General features: G+C 37.2%; 1 protein-coding gene and 1 long non-coding RNA gene across 2 annotated transcripts in view; both read left to right on the top strand.

Annotated features, from left to right (window-relative positions):
* Nucleotides 1-26018, top strand: part of LOC310735693 — a 180459-nt gene that overhangs the window by 150793 nt on the left and 3648 nt on the right. The gene's annotated exons all lie outside the window — the stretch shown is intronic.
* Nucleotides 1198-25928, top strand: alx4a (ALX homeobox 4a). Its single transcript, XM_083558596.1, has 4 exons — nt 1198-2000; nt 14699-15012; nt 20836-20964; nt 23254-25928. Exons 1-4 carry the CDS (start codon nt 1619-1621, stop codon nt 23569-23571), a joined length of 1143 nt encoding a protein of 380 aa, XP_083414722.1. The 5' UTR covers nt 1198-1618; the 3' UTR covers nt 23572-25928.

Raw genomic sequence — 26018 nt, forward strand, 5'->3', positions numbered from 1 at the left:
TGAAAAATAGGATTCTAGCAGGAACCCATTAGTAACACGTGTGTTAAATATTACATGGGTAAAAAATATATAAGCATGACGATGAAACAAATAAAAAGATCAGCAAATAAATACTGCACAATAATGACGAGTGGTTTATAAACATACACTCAGTTATTTTTTTGCGCAAAAATACCGCCAGTGTTTCTAAACAGAATGAAGCAGTGGAAACCGTGCAAAAAAAAAACAACGAGTTTTAAAAGATGTATATTTCTGTGCTGCACCGACCCCATCCCACCCCCACAAAATTTCTTTTGGATGATTTAACTACAAAAACGAAGTCTTTCCTGTAATCCTGTGTTCATTAAATGTCGGAGACGCGCGAACACAAAAGCGGGTTTATCTAAACATTATGCTTGGATGAATTCTGACTTGACAAAAAAGATGAAAAGGTTATAATAAGAAATTAAATATTGCAGGGAAGAAGATGTGTGTGTTTGGGGTGGAAGAGGGTGGATTTGCGGGACGGGGGTGTGTGTGTGTGTGGGGGGGGGAGAAAACTCATCATCAGTGAAGGTGAAGGGATGAAGAGAAAGTGCGCTATTACGCGCCAAAGTTAAGCCGTTTATCAAGTGTGTTTTGACACCAGCGGTGCAGTCACTGCTGAGAAAAAAAAAAGGTGAAGGTTTAAACGTCGTAAAAAAAAGTATCACCAGAGTGGAGGGATTACTCCTTTGGGATTCAAAAACAAATCACACCAAATCTGCTGCGTTTACATTTAAGGGAGTTTGGCTTTGGAAACACTGTGTTGATCCAAGGAGAGAAAAAGATGAGTGTTTAGACTTTAAAAGACAAATAAAGAAATAAAGAAATACACAAATATTAAACATTTTAGAAGATCTCAGTTGAAATCCTGTAAAACTGCACACTGTGTGTGTGTGTGTGTGTGTGTGTGTGTGTGTGTGTGTGTGTGTGTGTGTGTGTGTGTGTGTGTGTGTGTGTGTGTGCAGGCTTTCCAAAGCACTGACCTATATATTCATATTGTAATTGCATTAATGTCGTGTGTTTAAGTCCTCCCTCTAAATATTTCCAACACAACATATTTTTTTCCCTCCCTTCTAAGCAAAAAGTCTGACCTCACCCATTCATTTCATCTACATAATAAGCGGAGAGAGAGAGGGAGAGAGAGAGAGAGATCTTGCCACATGTCCGTCCGGAGAGAGCGTTTTGGGCAGCGTAGAGGAGCTCGCTGGAGATCTGGGTTGCATCTTCTCGAGAAGAAAGACGCATTTTTTGTTACTACTGAAACCTTAAGGGGGGCTTTTTAAAAGCTGGAAAACATCTAGTAACCAAATCCAGCTGTTGTGTGTGTGTGTGTGTGTGTGTGTGTGTGTGTGTGTGTGTGTGTGTGTGTGTGTGTGTGTGTGTGTGTGTGTGAGGAAGAGGCAGAGAAAGAGAGAGAAGCCGAGAGGGTCTGCTTCCTTTAGTCTAAGCAAAAAGAAAGAAAGACAGAAAGGAAAGAAGAAGAAGAAAAAAGCAAAGGAAAGAACCCTCAGCTTTCACCCCCCCACCCCACACCCCTCCATCTCCTCCTCCTCCTCCTCCGCCGCCGAAGCAGCTTTTTTTTTTTTTTTCAGGGATGAACGCCGAGACGTGTGTTTCATACTGCGACATGACATCCATGGATTCGTATTATAGCGCGTCCGCGGCTCAGGCTCGGGATCAGCAAGCCAGCCTTCCGTTCAGGACATTCCCAAGCAGCAGCGACTCCAAATACAGCCCGACTTTCATCAGCAGCAGCCCCACCATCACCACCAGCAACAGCATTAAAGGTCAGGCGTACGGAGAGAAGTCTCGGAGCCCGTTCCAACAGGAATGCCAGCCACTGGATGGCACCGCTGGAGAAGGCACCTTTAACAAATACCACCTCTTCATGCACAGATCTTCTTGCAAGACCCCACCAGAAAGCAGCAAACTGCACCAGGACGGCACAGCCAACGGAGGACTCATCTCCTGCTACGGTCAGTGGCTGATTTTTCTTCTTTATAAATCTCTCTTTTTTTTATCACACCATCTCCAGTTTATATCACTACACACCATCTCCAGTTTATATCACTACACACCATCTCCAGTTTATATCACTACACACCATCTCCAGTTTATATCACTACACACCAGCTACTTTCACCACTACTATACATATATATTGAGTTTAGTTATAGTAAGTTCTCGGGTGGGATTTGTAGATTCTATCATACACAAAGTATGACAGCAGGAAATAAAAATACAAACATGGCAAGGTTCATAATAATTGATTAATCCGATTGCATTATTTCAACCTTTTGTTACTCTGATAAAACATTGAAACAACGAACGCGACTTATTTAATTTAATAATAATCACACGAACACAATCAGTCGACAATCAGCGACTAAAACTCGATTACATTTCCGACTGAATTATTATTAGAATATTTTTTTATTGTAATGCACTGATCCAAATCGGACAACTGAATTAACGAGGTTTCAGATTTGATGCACGATATTATTTAATGTTTTAAAAAAAGAGAAAAACACACTCTTCAAGAAGAGCTTAAAGAAATGATTTTATTTATTTCCTTTATATATAAGGTATATATAAGTCAATATATATAAAATAAGTATATATAAAATATAACTTATTTTTTAAACTCAAACAACGAATTTAGGCTAACGCATGCGCAGACATGATAATAATAATTTCATTAAGTGACATAAAATTTAATGCTTGCCCATGATGACAATAAGAAAAAAGAGGTTATGGACTCCCTACAACATCTGGCAGGAAAGAAGAACATAAGGGATTTCTTTCCAAAAAGCGAACCGAATATACACTTCAGTGTTTTCATAATTTTTTAAAAAAAATATGAACAATAAAAAAAAAAAAAAAAAAAATCATTAGTTGCAGATGAATGAAAAACGCGACAGCTTGAGAGCAGGAATAAATAGCAGTAAATATGATGCTGTTCATTTTACAAAAATTCCAGAAAATCCTTCTCCAACATGTGCGAGCGCATTAATGACGTCACGAGGATGAAATGCAGGTAAAGGTCATAAAAGCGGGGTATCATCTCTATAATATAAAGAGAAAGGAAAAAAGATAAAGTCAGTGTTTTTAATACGGAAGTGATGATTTCACGAATGGGAGCTTTGAAAAAGAAAGTTTGCGAGACTGTCGGCAATCTACCGCGTCTCTATAACAATATTTATTTATTTAAAAAAATAGATCTAAAACACGATCAACATTACGATTGCATTTTTATTTTTTTTTCTATTCTATTTCTATTTTCTAGTGTTATGCTAACAATAAAATGTTTTATTTTTTTTTTACGCAATAAAGTCAGCTTTAATTTGGGCGTATTTTATTTCCAGCCTATAAATCAGACAGTGAGGAAGAGGGTCATTACACACATCACAACACACAACACATGCTATCAAAGCGCTTTATACTGATTAGACTTACAATTAGAAGAAAATCTGTAAAAAGTTTAGCACCAGATAATTAATAAGAAATTCACATCACAACTGAGTTTTAACGGCGTTATTTTGCGACTTCATTCCTAAAATTTGATTATAATATTCCAGGATTTTTTTTTCCATCTGGATCACAGCCGCAAGCACCGGGATTATCAGACTATACGTGAAACCTTCTTTCCTTTGACCTTCTCAATGTTAAAGTCAATACCCCAAACTGATCACAATGCACAAGTGTCAAACGAGATCTTTCATGTAGCAACAAACAAAGCTATAAAATAACTAGCTGCAGGATAACAATAAAAGAAGTTTACTACTGTTTTCTTGCTGTGGGGAACTTTATTTATCTTAAAAAATAATAATTTGAACTGGACGGTATGTAGTACATTTAATGTAAAAACTAAATGTTGAAAACACAATTTTTAAATGTAAAATATACTAAAGACAAGGTCAAATCAAGACAAATGTATTAGAGACTGGTGTATGTATATATATATATATATATATATATATATAGTAAAGGCATATTGGTATATATATATATATATATATATATATATATATAGTAAAGGCATATTGGTATATATATATATATATATATATATATATATATATATATATATATATATATATATATATATATATATATATATATATATATATATAACATAATGCAAACAAAACGCAACATGTATGATCTTAAATCATGTAAACAAACATAGCTCAGTAAGAGATCTCTCTTACTGTATGAAGGAAAAAACAGGCCTACTTTTCCTGAATCCCTGTAACTTCGTTAATAGTCATCTTCAGTACATGAGTGATTTAAGGAACACAAATAAACTATAATGAGTTTACCAAGTGAGGATTTAAACTTATAATAGTCTCACCGAAGGTACTGAGGATGAACACTTCATGCACACAATTGACAAGAAATATGACAGTTTAGTGTCTTTTTCCCTCCTGACAGTAGAGGATACCATTTAACTATTATTTTCAGCGCTCTATTGCTCCTGGAAAACTCATGCCACATTTCACACTTTTATTAGTGTCACAAATGGTAAAGCAGAGACACTAAATCAGTGTGTGTTATCTGTCTTACTGACACGGAACGAATTTATGAGAAAATAATTTATGCATGCATGATTCATTAGTTCAATAATAGCACATGATGATTGTAATAATAATAATAATAATAATAATAATAATAATAATAATAATAATAATAATAATAATAACAATATTAAAACACTTTCATAAAGCAATCAGTATGTTCCTCAGTGCAAGAATTACTGTAACAGCATGACGTAACTATTGACATACAGCAGATTTATTACTGATCTGTTGCACAGATGTTATTTAAGCCAAATCTTTTTTTCTCTTCTTCAGACCAATGGGATGGAAGTTATAAAGGATAAAAAGTAAACAGCCGTGATCACATTAGGCTACATTACACCGCGTGTTTGGCCTTCTGGAAATGAACTCAAGCACATCCGAGTTTCTGAGAAGAAAAGTGATCATTTCAGGAGGCTGGTGCCAACATATTATAATGCACTCGCATATTCAATTGCGTTTTCCTGCGGTTAGAGGAAACCAATAAATGTTAGAAAAAAAATGACACCTACAAGCGTTATTAAGAAGAAATAATCCAGGTCGCGTTTCAGGTTTAAAAGCGTAAAGATGTAAAGTGCTGCAGAAAATACAGAGGGAAAACTGAAGAACCCTTCTGGAATGTATACATGACTTTTTAATATGCGGTAAAAAAAAAAAAAAAAAAAAAAAAAAAAAAAAAGAACCACCATGATAATAAAACGCGCATTTGATACCCGGTTTAATAACGAATTAAGAGGAAAAGTACGAGATTGCAGCAAAAACCAGGCCTCGCAAAGGCAATAAACAAACACGCACAATGCGATAAAGAGAGGCTTCATTGTGCACTAACGCAAAGACAATCAAACATTTCAAATATAATACATTTATGATGTAATAAAAAAAAAAAGAGAGAACATTCGTAAATGAAGTGTGTGCGCGCGCAAAAGGGCAAACTTAATAATATTCCGACAGGAAAAGAAAGACAAAAACAGGGACGTGTGTTCAGACTTTTGCACGTAACTAATACATAAGAGAAGGATCAGACTGAATCCAAAGAAGAACATAGTGAGACTGATGATGAACGCAAAAATAACCGCGCATCGACATTATACAAATCTCTAAATACTGTAAACATGATTTCTGCTTTTCTCGGACTTTAAAAATATATGTATAATGTGTAAAGAATACACAAACTCTATTTTGCATCAGGTCCATCAAAAGTAGCCTGAGAAAGTTTACTGACTCCTACAAGAGCATGCTGTATAATAAACCACACAACCACAAAGACTTTCACAATGAAAAAAAAAAAAAAAAAAGAAAGAAAGAAGGAACCCAGGAGATCTCATTAATCTACATCAGATGGATGATGCACTAAACTGTCTTAAGGCAAGTGTACTTTAAAAAATTGAGCAAGAAGCAAGGGACTGTTAGGGAAAATAAAATCAAGTAATGTATAAATGCATTTAAAAGCCCTTACAGCCTTTAATATTTTTAAATCTAAAGTACAACTTTTTCTTTTTCCAGATGTTGCTTTTACTGAACCTTTTTAAGTGTAGTAATATCAACCTGGGATGCAGCTCACAATCTTGACTTTAGACTAAATATTGATTTCACAACCAAACAAGGGTCTGATTGGCAGTCTGATTAACCCCACTAACAACATTCCCAAAAAAATTCCAGGACAATCATAATCCTAAACAACATTCCTTCCACAGAAAACACGTCCTGAAACGTTATTTCTAAACAGTATTAAAGGAAAAAGTGCAGAGATTTTTTTTTTTTGGGTGGTGGGGTGTGTGTGTTCATAGTTCTGTAGCCGTGAGTCAGAGGGTTTTGTTGGATGCCGTGAGGTCTGTGTGTGTAGCTGTGTGGCACACTGACCCAGCTGGGTATCACAGCCACATGCACAAATTCCTTACAGCACATGGTGGGTGAATTCAGAGTTCTGGCTCAGATCAATTTTTGGAGGAAGTCCAATCTCTCTGGAGCCAATAAAAAGATGTTCTGTCTTGTAGCTCTTTATTGAGTGTCAATCATTAAAACAATCTTTAAGATTTCAGGAGTTTCCAGCGCATAATGTAAAATAAATCCGTTTTAAAAGCAGTGAAGTGAGAACAAGACATTCATGTTTATTTATTTTTTAAGTCTCAGAAGATGAAATATGAGGTGTGAATAATTTGTAAATTGCTGTTATAGTTATTGTAGTATTTCACAATACATTAGTGAATTCCACAGTGTAGTGATTTTTATCAAATCATTTTCTTATATAAAAATGATATATATATTTTTTTAAATGGCCAAAAAAAAATTCCTTTATATTTTTTATATTTTGTTGAATTGTATAATATTAACTTCATTTATGATTTTAAAATGAGATAAAACCTGAGAAATCGGATTATACCACAGAAAGAAAAAGCACAGGCAAGATATTATGTATTCTAAAAATGAATACTAATAATAATGAATTATTAATTAAATTAAATAAAACATATTTGCATTATTCTGCACAGAAACAATGGAGATAAAATGATAACAAACAAGTATATAAACAAACAATCCAAACATTTAAAATAAATAAAATGAGTCCTTTTGTTGGTCCAATCCAATTTATTTTCTTTACATTCAATGTTCAAGATCTTTTGAAGGCCTTAAGATGTTATCAGGTGGATTGAATGTTTTTTTTATTTAATCAAATTTGATAAATTTTATTTGATTAATAAGATCAAATATATATTAAAAGTACAAACTGTTAGGAAGAGTCTGATCATTTATTGCGTACCAGGGCAGGGTGACTAGCTCAAGCTTCTGTAAAGCAACAGGGGAGGAAAATAATAAGAACCAGTCACTAAGCTTCTCTTTCGTCTGAAGAAATGGCTGCATTTCTGCAGGTTGTTAGTCTAAAGAGTGGTGACAAGAACCCAGGATCGCTTTACCACTTAGACGACATGAAGGCTTTTACAATTTACATTAGTCTAGACTGGCACACACACACGGGCGCAGCAGGCCGACTTGCTTCAAAGACAAGGCACCTGATTGGACCAGGGTTTAATCAACACTGTTTCTGACACATCCAAGTGGCTTTAATGCATTAGAGCAGAACTGAGCGATCAAATTTTATTAAGAAATGCCAGGAATAAATGTCCAATCTAGGGTGGGGTTTACGCTAACATGGATTCATTTGGAGAATTTGTTAATCTAATACATATTTTAATTTACCCTAATGGGTCCAACACATCTGAATGTTGAGACTGATCAGTAACTTCAACAATTTGATTTCTTTGCTTTTGGTGTAAATTAACATAGTTGTTAATTTCTTTAGCAGATTTGCATTTTTAAGGGATGGATGATACACTGCTTTGGGACAATGTCTGTTGTGAAAAATGCTAAAAACTTGACTTGACACTGATATAATATGAATATCATGATGGACGATTACATGATACACTTTGTAAGATATCGTTGGAATGGTGATGTGTGTGTGTGTGTGTGTGTGTGTGTGTGTGTGTGTGTGTGTGTGTGTGTGTGTGTGTGTGTGTGTGTGTGTTTATATATATATATATATATATATTGAAAGATTAAAGAAAGACATCAGCAGAATGGGTTTAATGATTTTGCAGACAGTTTGTTAGTTAGATAACATATTGTGATATGTATCCTTTATCATAGAAATGTCTTCAAATATAGAGAAAATGTTAAAAAACTCTTTAACTGGAATTTAATATAAAATACTGGTGCAAGTTGGATTAACAGAGAAACAGTTTTAGTTGTGTGCCTGGACAGCAAGACTTCAACATCATTTTGTATTCTCACTGCATTCTGTTAAAGCTCATAAAGCACCTTGTTATGGTTTTAAACATCAGTCAGGAGATTCCCCTGAGTCTATATCACTGACCACAAAGCAATGTGCAAACTAATGCGAAATAGGAAAACAAATGCAAAAAAAGATGATGATGATGATTATTATTATTCCCAATATATGCAAATGAGGATTGATCTAATTAAACATAGAAAGTTTGCATACTTTATAAAAAAAACAAAGCGTGTGTATGTTTGATATAATTTCTTCTTTTGTTTGTTTGTTTAATTTACTATTTTATGAAAAAAATTAAAGATTTCTACTTCATCTTTTAATAAGCAAAATAATTTAAGTAAATCCTCTTTCATATCCTAATTAGGGAAATAAATGAACAAGTATAAGTTTGTGATTGGCTGTCTGTCTTGGTTCTGAAATTTGTGAGAAACATTTGTGATTTTCTCCTACTTAATGTGGTTTATAAATGATCGCTTACATGCAAATTCTAAATAATAATAATGGCACATAACCTGACTTAAAGAGCAGGAAACAAGCATTTCAGTGATCTATGACATAAATGATTGTGAAGTGGACGAAGCTTAAGCCTCGGTTGTTGGATTTTAGAGAAATTGTTAAAACGGTGAAAATGTTTCAAATGTTCCGTTGCATTTTTGCATGGTAAAGATGGAAATAATCAGAAAATAATAAATTTTATTTCATTCCCCAAATGATCTTCAGGTAATTTTTTTACATACATAATTATTAATAAAAACATCACTAAAAACTCTAAGTTAACACCACACTTGGTGTCGGGATTTTTTTGAAAATGTTGTTAATCTCCGAATAAATCTCCTGAGATGTTAAACAGGCTGGAGTTTAAATCACTTTGTGGCGGTGAACGCTCCAAAATCCTCAGATGAGTAGATAGAGGAGTGATTTATCACCAGCAGAGGTTTGAAGGAAATGCTGTGTTTTCTTGCACAGCGTGTGCTCTTTGTTGCAGCCTGCTGGGATAAATCCTCCCTCAGGACTAGCGATCTGTTTGGACTTCTCTGTGGAGTGGACGGCTCAGGTTCTCACCACTGAGCTCTTTCTTTTTAAATGCCCCAAACAAGGTGATGGTTAAAGCATTAAAAAAAGAAAAGAATGCTGTGGCCAGAGAGAGAGGATATGATTAATTCATCAGAAATGCTCCGAAACCAAATGTGTGGTGAAAATGTATACCAATTAACTAAAGGTTATAGATGTGGACTTTCTTAAAATATATACGGAGACAAACATAAAACCAGATGAAGTTTTGCTAATGGTTTAGTAACAAGACCACTTCTGACCTATTTGTCTTATATTATCTCGCATTAAACAATATTCATATTATAGACAAGCTATCAGACTCAGGATGTGTGAGAGAGTGTGTGTGTGTGTGTGTGTGTGTGTGTGTGTGTGTGTGTGTGTGTGTGTGTAAGAGAGCCTGAAATAATTAAAAAGCAGAAGCAAGTTTCAAACAACTGACAAGGCTTCAGAGTTACAATCTTTTTCATAGTGTATGAACAGAAAACAAATCCAATTAGCGAAACAAATAAATCCATAGCAAAACAAACAGTGTGCACAAATCTCCTTTCCCCTCCTTTTGCTTCAATTATATTAAATACATCCTTAATAATATTTTAATGCTAATATTTCAGTTTAAAATTTTGCCATTAACCCTTAGCAGAAACCCAGGGGTGCCTAATTTATAGTGTTGCTTTTTATTTGCCCGGTGATGACCTTGCCCATCAGATTGCATAAAAGGCATGTGGGGATGCCCTGCCGCTTTACAGCCAGTTAAATTACACTTTGATGTATTCCCCCATTTTCAACTGGGAATAAATCGCTGCCCCTTGTAAAGATATGACCCTGATTAACTAAAGGGTCGTGTACTGACATCTTACGGGCTCGGGAGCCTCTGGCATCTCCTGACGCTGGGCAAAGGCACTGTGTTCGGTGCACTCGTGTCTGGAATGAGTGTCTGAAGCGTTCATGCATGCATTACCGAATGTATAAAAAGTGCCCTTTCTCCTTCACTTTTTTATTAGACATATCAGATGGCGGGCGATCTCAGGAGAGCTTTCACTCCAAAAAGAGTAGGCAAGCGTAGATACTGTAAAACTCGATTTACAAGCTCCATTCTTGCTAAGCAGGCAAGTGTGAATACACTCAGGTTAAACAGCCAATTAGTCCTGGGGATGAACTTCAGCCTCTTCTAACCCGTTCACGAATTCACGTTCCGATTTGTAGCTCTTCTTAGGATGTCAAAAAGTGACATGGTCAAACATAAGCTTGACAGGAAAATCAGTATTCTGATATGGACCTAACTAGCTCAGGGGTATTACATGGTAGACGTGGTATGTCACTACGTCTTAGCTGGGGTTAGAACTTGAAAATAATCCTCTCCAGACTTCTCTTTTCTCGCTGCATGTTTGATTGTTTTAAAGCTAAAATGTTTCAAGGTTGTGTTTTTGTGCAGACTTTAATAGTAAAGAGAAGAGATTACATCTGTTTATTCTAACAGAAGTTTTGAAAGCTAAGGAATTACAGGACTTGTATAAAGCATGACTTTTTTGTATAATTTGTAAAGGCAGACAGGGATTTGGGATTTGAGGTTTTGGGAACAGACTTACAGTGACCTCCACAGCCACCATTTGCTTTAAGCCCATGTTTTTTTCCCAGCTAAATGCCGTGCCCACATGCCCTTTTAACGATACTGTTCAACCGCAGTCCTCTCCAAACCTTTCCCATTCTGACACAACCGATTTGCAATGAGGTTTCATGCGTAGGTCGTGTTACACGACCATATGGAGGAACTCCGAAGGGGCTGAAACGCTGTTCTCGTATAGCGACGGAGAAACTTTGACGCCAGGTCCAATCCCGAGTTCTAACAAGCAAGGGATTGTCACAATACTCAACGTCAGACCGAAAGCATGAATGACACAAGGTATCAGCAAGACTCTTTGATCGCCAGGCAACGACTGAGAACCGTCTGACAGTCCGAGGCACACGGCATCTCAAAGCGAAATCCAAAAATATTTATGCTCGCTCCCTTTCACTTAACAGGATGTGTCAGTCCTGAGCAGGAGGCAATATGGGAGCCATTATGTTCCTCCCCGAGCCCAGGCTCCATGTCTGTCAGGACACAGAGGCCACAGTGACCAGAAAAAGCGCTCAGTACTGTACAGGCAGCTCTCACAGGGATCTCGCCTACATGTACAACCAACAGCAGATCCTCAGGGAGTATTTATTTACATCGCTGACTGTTTACGCCAACAAGTGGTCGAGCATTTATCGGAAACGAGGCGAGTCAGGTAGTGAACAGCAGACATATTAAGTATGCTGTGCTTCATGTCAATGTTATTGACACTGACGGGTCTCCGCAGCATGAATTGTATGTTCTGTTTTATGTTCTTAAAAAAATACTATAAAACCTAGACAATGCTAAATAAATAAACAAATACAAACAGTAAGGCAAAGATTGAAATCTATTAATCTGCAAATTAGGATTTTTAAAGAGCCGTGTGTGATGAATATAATTTTTGTCACAGTTTCTAGTGTGTCAAGTGACTCTATGAAAAAAAATCTAAATAAACAGAAATGTAAAAGATATGCTTAATGCATTCTTACTAATCAGATGGAAATCTGACCAGTTTATATTTTTCAGACAAAATGAGAACATGTCTAATTAGGTTATGAATTCAAATTTCTTCCTTGGACATGGGAATGTAAACACACTGTACACTTAGTGTTCGAGTGGCAAAAGTCATGAAAAGGCTGTTGCTAGGCACCAGAGAAACATTACAAAATAGTCTCTTACTCACTATTTGCCAGGAAACAGAAATAGTGAAATGATCTCGTATACCACGTTAACAGGTTTGCTCATCACTCTGTAGGTCGACTGTAGTAGCAACAACACATGCAACATAAAATTTACACATTTTATAATGAGTTTAAAGAAAATAGCATAACCGATCACATGACTACAGGAATGAAGGTATAAAGACGTTAATGCACTTTTTTTTCATTTATAAGATGTCTGAACGAACTGAAAGGTCTTCTGCAAATCGAAATCCAAAACAGATCACGAAAAAGATGCATCCGAAAATTTGAACTCATGACCCCAAAATCTTTTTTTTTTATTGTAGAGTTTACACAAGAAAAAGGGATAAATGCTTCAGCTCTACAAAAAGTCCAATAAACGTATAATTAATTAATTGATTAATTAATTAAATCACAAGTAAACAATACTCTCGTTTGTGAATGAATGAGTAGATATTAAATCTGTTAAAATAGTGAAAAAAAAAATTTAATAAGTGAATAGGTAAGCTAGTTTTAAACGAGTCAGTGAGTGAGTAAATGAGTTAGTCAGTGAGTTTGTCAGTGAATAAGCAAGTGAGAAAGTTAGTGAGTATGTAACAGAGCGAGAGAGAGAGAGAGAGAGAGAGAGAGAGAGAGAGAGAGAGAGAGAGAGAGAGAGAGAGAGAGAGTTGGTCTGCATGTGACGAGGTGAGTCAGAAAAAGAGTCAGTCAGTAAATGTGTGTATAAGTGTATGAGTGAGTGAAGGAGTAAGTCAGTGGATGTGCCAGTGAGCAAATTTAGTGTGATTGAGTGAAAAACTGAGTAAGTCAGTAAAACAATTAATGAGTAAATGTGTTTAATTCAGCAATAAAGAGAAAGTTAATCATTAAGTCAGTGAGTACTCTCTCATTAGTAAACGAAAGAGTGAGTGAAAGAGTGAGTGAGTTATTGAGTCATTGAGTAAGCAAGTCACATTTTTACCTTAATTTTTAAAAGTCCTACGTAAATAAAATTCGTCTTGTGCTTGCGAATACATCCAGCGCTCAACTTTTACCTGTACTGTTCACATAAAAGACACTTGCATCATAAATGTTTATATTCGGCTCTATTTCTTTGTTGCTACATAAGAAAATAAAAATATTCCTTACTGCCTGAGGCAATTCCAAATCCGAGGCGCTCTAGCCGAAGCCCTGAACCCTGTACAATCTTTACTGTAGGCAGTCCTGTAAAAACTCGAATCCATTTCTGACTGACAGACTGAGGTTTCACAGCTGGGCTGATATGCACTTCCAGTGGCTCGATGTAGAAAATTACCACTCCGAATCTCATCGCTGGGTCAGTTTGGCGTCGTGACCGGCCTGGTGCTGCATGTCACAGTAGATCACGGAGACAAACGCGCACGTACAAGGCTGCTGAGAAGAATCCGGCTATAGAGGAGGAAACCTGCAATTTTCGATCAGGCTGCAATTACATCTGTTTCTGCGTATCTGTTTCATATGAGCACTTGATTTACGAGCTGAGACTGGCAGCCGTAAGTGGAGCAAGTCAGACATGTTTAAATATTACACAAAGCCAAAGGCCTGACACCAACACTCTGGCTCCAGGCGCACAAACGGTCAAAGGAACTCTGGATCATTCTCTGAGGCAATGGATCAAAATTTATTTTTTTCACCAGTGCTATGAAATGCAAGTGGGAATCTGAGTAGCTGAAATATGACACAAAACACACACAGCAACATCATTTAATTTGTATATTTTCATCTAATAATGTCTGGCCATTTTAGTTATTTATTGTCATGCAGGTCATCCATCCATTCAACTAAGATTCATAAAATCTATAAAGTTAATGTTGAAGTTAAATCCGTAAAGTTAATGACATGATCTGCAATCAGAACTGTTCATATGACATCACTAGTATGAGCCTGTCCAAAATACACTTGTTTTAATTCGATACAAACCAAACATTTCAACTTCTATAACAAAATAAAGGATAAATCAAGCAAAGGCTGAACTGATCTACAATCCAGGGTTTCCCGCAAAGGTGGACAAAGCCAAATTAAAAGCTGTTTAAATCCATCCATAAATAAACAAAAGCATTTAAGAAAATCTAAAGGGTTTTGTGGTTAGACATACACTCAACACTCACTCAGGTAAACATTTGACATTGAAATTTGTATAGTCCCCTCAAAGAGACAAATGAATGGTTAAGGGATTTTCATATATATTTGGAATAGGAGGAAAAAATAGTATTTTAATGAAAGAATGGATGGTAAACAAATGAATCTATTAAAGTACCCCTTATATAAGTATAAACTTTAAATTTCTATTTAAATTGATGTTTTCCGAATTATTTCCCGATTATTTTCAGAAAATTGTTACTCACTCTTTTGGTATTAAATAGAAATCCATTTTGTTTAATCCCTCCAAATTGCAAACATTCTTCTGTTGGCATCCACCTACACTAACTCAGCTCTTTCTTTGTCTCTCTCCTATCAATAGGTAAAGACACCTCAGGGCTGACCGAATCAGAGCTGCCGACAAACACTGACCCAACAGGAATGGATGGTAGCTACCTCAGCATGAAGGATCCAGGAGCCAAGGTTCCTCAGGAGAGACCCAGCTCTGAGCTCCCCTCCCCGTTGGACAAAGGTGAGGGAGAGAGCAACAAGGGCAAGAAGAGACGTAACCGCACCACCTTCACGAGCTATCAGTTGGAAGAGCTGGAGAAAGTCTTCCAGAAGACACACTACCCTGATGTCTATGCTCGAGAGCAGCTGGCTCTTAGGACGGACCTCACAGAAGCTCGAGTGCAGGTAAAATTCACATTGTGGTCATCCTCTCCCACTTTAGGTACCGCAACATCAGCACTTTTTCTCCTTATGAACTATCTAAGAAAGCTACACAAGTACTTATGATCAAAAGCTTGCATTACTCAAAAATACTGTGTGAAGAAATACAATATAGACTCCTTTTTTTGTATAATATGCATGTAATAAATATATAATTCAACATTTCATGTACATTTAAGGGGGTTTTCTAATCAAAAGATATTACACCAACAGCAACTATGTCTCAGTCAGCAGTTTTTGGCTTTTCTTATATTCAAATAAGTGTGCAAACATTTGCACTCAGTTGTGTATGCTAATCCATTGCTACAAGTGTTGCATCAAAAACAACCAATCAGTGAGTGTCTTGTGTTTATAAATGTTATCACATTGAATTTTATCACATTGAATTTATTGATAGAAGATACAAGGGACTTTTGTACTGTATGTGGTTTTGGATAAGGGCATCTGCTAAGTGCCATAAAAGTAAATGTAAATACATTTATGGTACGTTAATTTCAAAATTAAGTTGTGAAAACTTTTGCACTTAACTATTAGAATTCATTACTACCAAATTTGCATAAATGGCCATTTTGACTGAACTGAATGTGGAAGGTTTTAAAACATTTCATCAAATTGATATTGTGTATGGGTGTGCAAAACTTTACACTTAATTGTAATCATTCATTGCTAGAAATTTTGCATTATGAACATTATTATCAATTAGAATCTTTGGCTTTATAATTGTACACTTTTTAAAGCTGTTAATAAACTAGTCATTATGGCTTAGTTACAAAACTATATATATCCAAGCCACTGAACCCGTGAAAATCTTTATACAAAAATATCCCTTTAAATTTGCTTTGAACTTGAGACTGTGTCAGAACTGTGACTGTCAGCATATTTCTCAAATCTGGATAAAGGCTTTCTGAAATGCAAGGTAAAGTAGAGGACCAGTGAAAAAAAAACACACAAAAAAAAAAACAGGAAGGAAAACTGAAAACCTTCAGATATTTGAATCCATATGTGTGGAGCGAAGGGAGGTAAAAAAGGACGACTTGTACATGGTGCTCAGTCTCAGGTTTCACCCATGACCTTCACCAGAACCTCTAAATTACAACATATCTGGGTCTGGAAAAACCCAGAACCTGTGACCCTGTGATTTCTCTCTCTTCATATTTGCATATAAATCCTTCCAGGACCATGGCTGCATTCCAGCACTGAGTGACACACAGGGAGAACCCGCTTTACCCCGACAGCACGTGCACGCTTTACTAAGAACCCCGGGATTTAAACTGTTTGTTTTTCATTAACGTCCTGCTCGGGGAAAGAATGTGTCCCTCCCTCCTATCAGGGCTGGGTGAAAGAACCTCGCTGGAGGCTTTGGATGTGCCGAAGTTCACTCGTAACCTTCAACCTCATGTCAGTTACTCAGATAAAAATGCAGATCCACTTTTAGTTTGTCAGAAGGGTTCATAAAAAAACAAAGTGACATGCGCATATGCATAGCCAACAATCTCGCACAGTTTTCAAATAAATAATGACACAAATAGCATGCTGTAAGCTCTGATACTATTCCAAAGCTCTTCACAAGCTGAATACATTTATGTTAAAAAGCCAAAAGGCATATTAATATATTGTTGTCATAAATACACTTTTATAGTGTTCTATTTTCACTGAATCAAAAAGCACCAGCACTTGTGGTTTGCTTCTCCCACCAGATATTTAACCCAAGGTTAGCTAGATGCCTGAGGTCAAAAAGTTAAGCGCTTTAATATCCCGCACCTCATCTGGACAGTCCTGGGTTTTAATACTACAGGATTATTTGAAATGGAAATAATAATGCCACGGAAAGAAAAGCAGCACAGTGAAAGCTAGTCAAAGTGTTTGGCTAAGTTCATTCACTATTAGCAGTCAGTTATGTCTGTAAAACTGGGGCATAATTTATCGCACCCTGTCATAAACCAGGCGGGGATTTAAGTACGAGGCTGATTTGATAAACAGAAAAACTGCCACGCTATTAAAATGAAGCTAACCCAAAAAGCTGTGTATGCGCTGTTACGTTTGCGCATATTGCGCATATATTATTTTCTTTCAAAAAAAGAAAGAAAAGGTGAAGTTGAGTGACAGCAGAACCAGACAATCAATCCTCAAAGCTGCTCATGACTTCAAAGCTGATCTTTCCCCTCTTTCCACTGGGCTGAGTTTAGTGTTTCTGTTCGCTCTCCTCCAGCGCAGGAACATAAATAAAGCTCCGTAATAAGCGTCTAAGTGGCTTTAGCTGTCAACGTCTTTACCAATTACTGCGTCGTTACCACGCGTACTAAACACACAAAATTTTTTTTTTTTTTTCCTTGCAACAAGCCACTAAACAAGTTTAGAAAAAAAGTACACAGAGGAGGAAAGTCCATGGGACAGAGACAGGAAAAGAGAGGACATTTTTAAAATGAACTCTGCTCTCTAGCAATCCTCCCTCAAAGCTTTGGCCTCTCAGTCTCACTGGTACAAAGGCGGGCTTTTTTTGGTGAGAGCAGAAACTCTACACGCCTCTGCATTGGCTCATGTGTTTGAGTTCAGAAAGTGGAGAGCAGAGGAGCAAGGGAATACGTCCACCTTTTCTTGTCGGCACGCCTCTCGGGGTTGGAGGAGCAGCGTCGGAAAGCCGGAGGGCTTAGGCGTCAGGAAATTAAACATAAAATGAAAACAAGCTCGGGTTTGAAATTATCCCATCTCGCCTTTTCTCAATTTCCCCAACTAAAGAGCAAAGATAAAACTGAAGCAGAGTACAGAAAGAAAATGGGACTTTTTTTTCCTGGCACTTCTGCACAATACGTTTCACACAGTTCATCACGCTGTCCATACTTTGTCATGATTGAAACCAAATTAACAAAAGATCATGCACACTGCTAATTAAGCAATGATTAAAAAGAATACTTTTCCCACAAACAATAAAGTTGAACAAATCGCTAAGATCTACTTGTTATGCTTTTAAACAAGACAAGTGTGGTGTAGCATAGCACGAGTCACGGTTATCATCCCGTCATCACGTCACCAGCTGCTTTTTACTTTCGTGACCTGTATACATATTTTTTAATCATAATAAATGCAAACAAGGACATTAACAGGAAAGTGTAGAAATTTGGATCTGCACTATTGTCAGAGTTACTGTTATAGAAAACTAATCAACAACTTTTCACCAATCAGCATCCAGAATTCAACAGGTGACTTTTTAAACAAGAAATCAGAGATCAGTGCCATATAACATAATAGAAACTTGCTTTTTAGGAATCTTTATTTTTGCCAGCTAACAATTGTAAAAATTTCAATTAAAGTGTTTTTCTTGATCATCATAAATTTGTTGCTTGTTCACGGATTATTACACACTGTTTAGAAATAAGTATTGGGACACCTGACTTTTACAGCCATATACAGTTCTTCCCCAAACTATTGCCACAAAGTTGGAGGTGCACTTGTATAGGATGTCTTTGGATGTGGTAGCATTCAGCTCCCTTCCCTTCAACTAAGAGACATAAACCTGTTTCAGCATGACAATGCCCCTGTGCTCAAACCCAGCTCAAGCAAGATACGGTTTACATGTATTTGTATGAAAGATATTGAGTATCCTGCTATAGAGCTCTGATCTCAACCCTCTTGAACACCTTTGGGATAAATTGAATTGCACCCCAGGCCTCCTCACCCCACATGACATTACTAGCACCCTTGATGCTGAATAAGCACAGACCTCCATAACACACTCCCAAATCTAGTGGATAATCTTTCTAGAAGAATGGAGGTTATTATAACAGCAAATGAGAACTAAATTCTTCTTCTTCTTCTTTCGGCTTCTCCCATTAGGGGTGAGAACTAAAAGAGACATTCAAAAAGCTGACTCTTATGGTCAGGTTTTCACAAACTATTACATGTAGTATATATATATATATATATATATATACACATACATATAAAACTCTGCTAACAGCAAACATTGAACAGTGCTAGTTATTTTGCTAATGATGAATTGGCACTATAGCTTGTTGTTCGTTCTGGGTAAATCGTCATGTAAGAAAATCTAAAAGAACCTAAGTCTGAGACTTGACATGATAAAGTGCAATCAGAGTGGCAGTGTGCTCAGGTTTCACACAGAGCAGATAGTGAGATGACGTCTCTCTGTTTGGCCGCAGTGGAAAATGCCAGACTTAAACCCATCTGAGACTTGGCCTGTATTTAGATCGCTTTCTTGGCCTTTGATGGTAGTTTAAACATAATAATGCTCTCATAAACAACGCTTTTAGGATCAGTTGTCAGAGGTAATTATGGTACACTTTTGTCATGAGAATGCTGTGCTAGGCTAGTCTAAGCACAAAAGAAAAGGGGTGAGGGGTAAAAATAAAATGGGGGGGGGGGGTAAAGGGGTAGCTGCAGAATCTGCTAACATTTTGTGTTAGGATGTGACTGATGTGAAATTTTTCCCACATTGTCTATATTAAGGACCATCCTCTCTTTTTTTTCTCTTTGATTGTCTGTAGCCGCTGAGGAATTAGAAGAATTGCTTCACTTCTTTGCTCACATTTTTTAATTGCATGCGAGTTGCATGCATGTGTGGAAGCTGAGGGAAAATTGCATGTCAGTGGACCAGACATCAGAGAAGATGATTGGGCCAAATGTTTTCTTTTCAAACTACAAAGAAGCTCTTACGTAGAATAATTTTTTTTCCTGATTCAAGAAAGTCAGAAGTTTTAAAAGACACAAAAGATAAAAGTGATGTCTGTAAAATGCGTAGATGATGTGACAAAAATACATGATGATCCTCACAGTAGTACAATACATGGACTGCATGACAAAATGCAAGCGTTTGGGTGCAATCGTATAGAAGACATTATTTGTGTTCGGATTGAATGTCAATCTTTTTTGGGTGGGTGGTGGTGGGGGTTTCGGGGGAATTACCGCAAAGGTTGACTGGACATCTGGCAGAGATTCAAGAAAATGTAGGATTGTGATACAAAGAAAGTAATAAAAAAAGAATAAAATAAAAATAAAAATCAATTTTTTCATTTAGGCCACACCCACTCCCAGTTTCAATCTAAATAAATATACAGATATTGGGAGCAAAACAAATGAAACAAATAAAAAAATAATAATAATAAATTGAATGAAAATTAAGATTCTACACAAACATCAATTGCAATATCAAGGTTTTAAAAGCATTTAGCAATATGTGTGATATCTTGATATCAGCCTGATAATTCAGTGCATTCATACTATATACAGCGAGAAGAAAAAAATCAAACACCACCAACTTAAACCAGACATATTGTAATATTTAGAAAAAAAGCACCTCATGTCACTAAGCATTTATTATTCATCTTTGTGGAGTGAAATCACTGAAACGTTGTTTTTTTTTTAACGCATTCTTCCAATCTATCACGAGAGAAGGTGGAGGAGTGATATGGTTCTCTGAGACCCCTGGCCCCAGTGGGTTCCTGCACTCCCCTCTCTACCTCCTGCTGTTACTGACGGCTCTGATAGAGGAAAAAAAAAAGCCTCAGAGGAGGCCTTCGCAATCCGTCATCTCCCACAACATCAAACACCATGCAGGTCTCACTGAACTATTCTTCCAAGAAGAAGGGAAGAGATGCTGAAAAATAATACAGCGCTCTGCAGCAGCTGAGAGGAATTCCTGACAGAGCGTTTTGCAACCTCCCGGCTCTTGCCAGAAAAACTTTGATTTCAATTTGTTCAAATTCTTGTTGGGAGTTGTGGTAAACAACAAACCGGTGTAAAGTGTTTCTTAAACACCTCTGTGTCCTGCAGGTATGGTTCCAGAACCGGAGGGCCAAGTGGAGGAAGAGGGAACGTTTTGGACAGATGCAGCAGGTCCGAACGCATTTCTCCACTGCATACGAACTTCCGCTCCTCACTCGTCCAGAGAACTACGCTCAGGTATGGACAACTGCCTCGACTTGAACACACATCCCAGAGCGTTTTATTGTGCAACATGCCAGTGATTTCACATTTGTCCCCTTTAACCCTTTAATTGTTCAGCTAAATTAATAATACAGAGTGTATTAAAATTAAAATTCTGATTTCTAGAATTTTCTACATTTCTAGAACAGCACTTCTGACAGTAGGGCTACAAATGACAGGTTTATATACATTCATATCATTGTTTATTAACAGCTCATTTACAGGGATGTGTGTAATCACTGATACGGTGTAGTTTTCAGTATTCTAACGTTCACGAAGCCTCAAGGGTCAGTGCATTGTAACAGTCTAAAGCTGTTAGACAGAATACCAACAGGTAAAGCTGTTGGTATTCTGGCATCTTTCTGACACAGTTTCACATCAATCTGTGCAACAAGCTGCATTTTTTCTATCTTATCAACTTCAAGTGAGAGAAAATACAGAGGGTGGTGATGGAGATAAAAGTTTATATACATCAATTGTAACTATATTTGTTATCATTGTCAGATTGCAGTAGGATGACAGCTGTAGCTCTGCTTCATCGCACCACCCTGTCACTGATCATTTTTCTCTACATGGAGTCTATTATTTCATCCTCAACTCACTAAGTGCTGTCGTATAAATACAGAATAAATAATAACAGCAGCAATAAACACTGCATGGGACTGGAGAAAAGCTAGAGGCTTCTTGTGTCCCGGGAGTCAGGTCAGGATCGGAGGCTGCATGGAGCGAGACACGCCCTCATACGAGAGTGAGAGATTCCCTCGGATTTATTGTGAATCTGCAGGAGAGTGGGAGAACAGAGGAGGCTCTTCAGGGAGCAGGCCTGCAGCTGTGGAATGCAGCCCGATGCACATCTGGGGCATCTCCCTGAGAGGGCTTTCATCTCTCTCTCTCTCTCTCTCTCTCTCTCTCTCTCTCTCTCTCTCTCTCTCTCTCTCTCTCTCTTTCTTTCTCTCTCTTCACCACAGCCCTCCCTCAGATCCCCCAACTCACACACACATACACACACACTCAGAGCGCTGCCCTTTCACTTCCCTTCACGCTCCTCCTCTCAGCAAAAAAGACAGATCCACAGAGTCACGCTAGGTGTTGAAGAGAAGCACAGGCAGACATTCCTCTTCTGAGTGAGGCTGAGAACCTCAAAGTGCCTGATAAATCTCTCCCAAAAAAAAAAAGCTTCTAGGACTTGGCGTCACAGCCAGAGATGAGACTTCAGACTGGATGCAGATAAGTTTTTCTAAACTGACTGTTCTGTCGAAAATTGCACTCATATTTGATTTACTCAAATGCAGTTTCATGTTTGAATCGAATAAAAGACAGAACATCAAATAACAAAAATCGGATTCCAAACAGGGCCTTCAGGGGTGTGATATCATATGATACGATATATATATATATATATGATACGATATCATTACATTTACTAGTTGTAAAAAATAGTCTGGTCTAGTGATGGTCATGCTAGCAAAAAAAAAAAAAAAAAAGCATTGGCAGAGTTCTAGCAATCACGTTATCACAGATTAATACTGCCCCCCATTGGCAGGTTACTTCCCCTAAAACATGAATTTTACATAAATAAAGATTTAACAACTCTCATACAAAAACCTCATGGTGAAGCTGTATGAGCTGATGTTGACTTACCGTCCACAGCACGAGTCCAAACCGACCGCTGAACTCAAACATGGTGTAAACAACATGCTCCTCTTGGATTCTGAATCTGGTGATATAGATCACTTTTGAGGTTACACTTTTTCATAGAAATTGAATGTTTTTAGTCTTAAAATGTGAAAATTGTCAGTACTTTTCCATAAAACGTATAAATCACAGATAGCTAGCTGGCTTTATTAGCTAACGTTAGGCAGAAGGAGATGGTGGTTGTCATGGTAGCATTTTTTAATTTAAAGGGTCTGTGTGCTGTAAATAAAGACTGGAATACCGCTCGTTTGAGCTAGATCTTTTAGCTAATGTTAGTGTTTTCAGATGGTGGGAGGATCCGGGGGCATTTTGTAATTTGCATAATTAACTAATTAACGTACAGAAATGTTCCCTGGATGTTTTGTGGTCATTTTTTTTTTTTTATTACAAAATTATTTAATATCGATTATATTACTGGTTTGAAAAGTAGTGCCTTAAGACATTTAAAACAAAATAAAAAAAAAAACAACAATCCTGTTCTATTTTTATCCTGTGTCGGAATTAATCGCCTGATAAGTGCAGAGTTGTAATAAGACAACTAAGAGTCATGTGTTTTCTTTGCATTGACAGATCCAGAATCCCTCATGGATCGGGGGCAGCAGCGGAGCGTCCCCGGTGCCAGGCTGTGTCGTTCCGTGTGACTCGGTGACTTCTTGCATGACCCCTCATCCCCACGCTGCGAGCGGAGTGTCTGACTTCCTGGGTGTGCCCAGTCCTGGAGGTCACATGGGACAAAGTCACATGGGAAGTCTGTTTGGGAGTCCAGGCATGAGCACCGGCATCAACGGATACGATCTGAACATGGACCCTGACCGGAAGTCGTCCAGCATTGCCTCTCTGCGCATGAAAGCCAAAGAGCACAGTGCAGCCATCTCCTGGGCCACATGATCACCCTGAGACACAGCGACATGGCCGCTTGTAGTGTTCTTTAACAACGCAGTGCGAGAAAGGAGATGGTGAAGAGGACAAAATTAAATAAAAAAACAACGAGAGTGGGTAAACACCAGAGCAACCACCATGCCATGTGTGGCAAAAGACAAAGACGATGACTCAGAGATCAGAAAACTGATATTATCATTATTATTATTAATAACAAAAAAAACCTGTGAAGGAAAGACAGAATAATATGAGATCAATGAGAATTACCCAAAGTAAGTTGTCTATCTACAAAAAAAAAAGAAGGATTTGTAGCTCTTGGGTTAAAACTTCAAAATAAAACTAAAAGCAACACCTGCACTTATCAGATGAACCTGTAGGTCCTAGTTGTATAGAGTAATTATACAGAAACATAAACAGGCCTGAGAAAAAAAACAATTTTCCCAAAAGTGAAAAACTGATGATCATCACTTAATCTACATATTTAGCAGAAAGAACCTGCCTCAGATGTAACTTTTTCCTTTCTATTTTGGCAAATTTACTTGCAAGTCATTCTACAATGCACTGAAATTTGCTTGATTACAGTGAGTCCTGCAGAGCAGAAACGCTGTAGGTACGCAGTGTGTGACGGTGAGAGAGTGACCCTGGACACAGAGGACCCCAAAGAGCAACTAGACAATATGCATGAAGACGTAGATGCAAACCGGATTTACACTTTATGACTTTCACCAAAAAAAAAACAGTGACATCAGAGCTTTAAGGACACATCATTTGATGCATTTGTAGCATCAGCAGCAGACTGACCAAAGATGGCTAATGATAAATAATTTGATAGTGTGAGGAGATTTCAGATTCAAATCACAGATTTGAACACTGTTATGGCGATAACAGATAGTTAAATAGATGATTTCCCCATTGTGCTAATTACCAGTGTGAGCAGCATCATACACAGACGACTTCTTTAATCGCAGGGTTATTTTAGAGGATCTAGAAGTAACAAGGAAGTAACATCAAGGAAATATTCAAATAAATTGAAAAACATTTTTCCAAAGAAGCGTTGGAAAAACTACACAAGCCTACTGAAACAAAAAACTATTTTGTGCTGTTTTGCCCCGCCCACATGTCTGAGCTATGGAAACTGCAGTAACTGCAGGATGATGGGTATTTTGCAAAGTCCCACTGTAGGAAAATTGACAGGTAAGCCTTCTTTACCTAGACCAAAGGCTCAAAGGTGTTCCCAGTGTCTTCCATACACGTCTCAGATGATATTTTGATATTTGAAACATGTTGCGTCTTTGGGAAAAAAATAAAAAACCCTAATGTATTCACCTTCTGTGCAGAGTTAGCAATTGGTCACCCAAAATAAAAAAAAGAGCTAAAAGCCATTTATCTACTCCAGGAGCTCCCAAGTGAGAAGGTTCCTAACAGTAGACTAAAGCTGTACATTAGCATACTAATAGATTTGTTGAAATATATGACATCTCAATTTAAGTTCTTCCAAACTAGGATCAGAGTGAGATATTTTACCTGAAGTGAAAATGTGCATCTCTGAGGGCTGAGTCTGGGTTTTCTACATGCTTTAAGAACAATAACGTCAAACATCATCGCAGGGGCTATGGGGGAATACAAGGACAAGACTTATGGCTAAATCATGAATGAACAGTGGTTTGGGATGTTAAGCAGAAACAATATATAATGCTACACAAAACTTTCCCCATGCCAGATAGAAAAAAAATAATACCGACAAAGAAGAGATTTTTGCTGATTTTAGCGAGAACTCTGATGCCTCATCTGTGTCTACTATCCAAAAGAAGTCTGTTTGAATGAGATGGTTATGAACCATTAAAAGCAGAGGCAAGTTTGATCCTTACTTCAATATTTTTTATGGCAGTCCCTCTGAAAATGAGAAATGTCCAGTGTTCCACACATAAGTTTTACACCATCTCATATTGGAGATTTGTGTGTCGTTTTTACTGGAAATTTTACTTGAGTTAAAAGCATACAGTTACTATTCATTTGGAGTTCCATTGTTATTTGCTTTTTAGTCTTATGGTTTTTTTTTTTTTTTTTTTTTTTCATTTCCTTTCTTTCTTCCAGATTCCAGATATAGATCAGGTAAAAACAAACCTGTTTTTAATTTGGGGAGGAATCCGATACATGTTTAGACAGACCGTTTCCAGTTTGTAAATGAAAACCACGTTTATGTCATCTTCCTGGGAGGTTTTAGACAATTCCCTGTTTTTTAAACGCAAAGAGGTTTTATCAGGTTCATAAATAGAGATGAGCAAATAGTGCCGATGTTTAACACATCGACACTCACGCCTGAGGTCAAAATATCAAGTAGAAGATACTTAAAAAATAAAATAAAATCAACTTTCAGCTGAATTTTCAAATAAAACATCAGCTTGAATTTAGTAATTTAGTAAGTTTGGTGAGACCTGACTATAAAAATCATATGA

This window comes from Silurus aristotelis, assembly GCF_946808225.1.
Source record: "Silurus aristotelis genome assembly, chromosome: 13".
Taxonomy (NCBI): Eukaryota; Metazoa; Chordata; class Actinopteri; order Siluriformes; family Siluridae; genus Silurus; species Silurus aristotelis.

Excerpts from the sequence above, each read along its gene's own strand:
- alx4a (XM_083558596.1), top strand. The coding sequence starts at position 1,619 with ATGAACGCCGAGACGTGTGTTTCATACTGCGACATGACATCCATGGAT. Across the intron at positions 2,001-14,698 it reads AGGACTCATCTCCTGCTACG|GTAAAGACACCTCAGGGCTG; the intron begins GTCAGTGGCTGA and ends TCCTATCAATAG. Across the intron at positions 20,965-23,253 it reads GTCCAGAGAACTACGCTCAG|ATCCAGAATCCCTCATGGAT; the intron begins GTATGGACAACT and ends TTGCATTGACAG.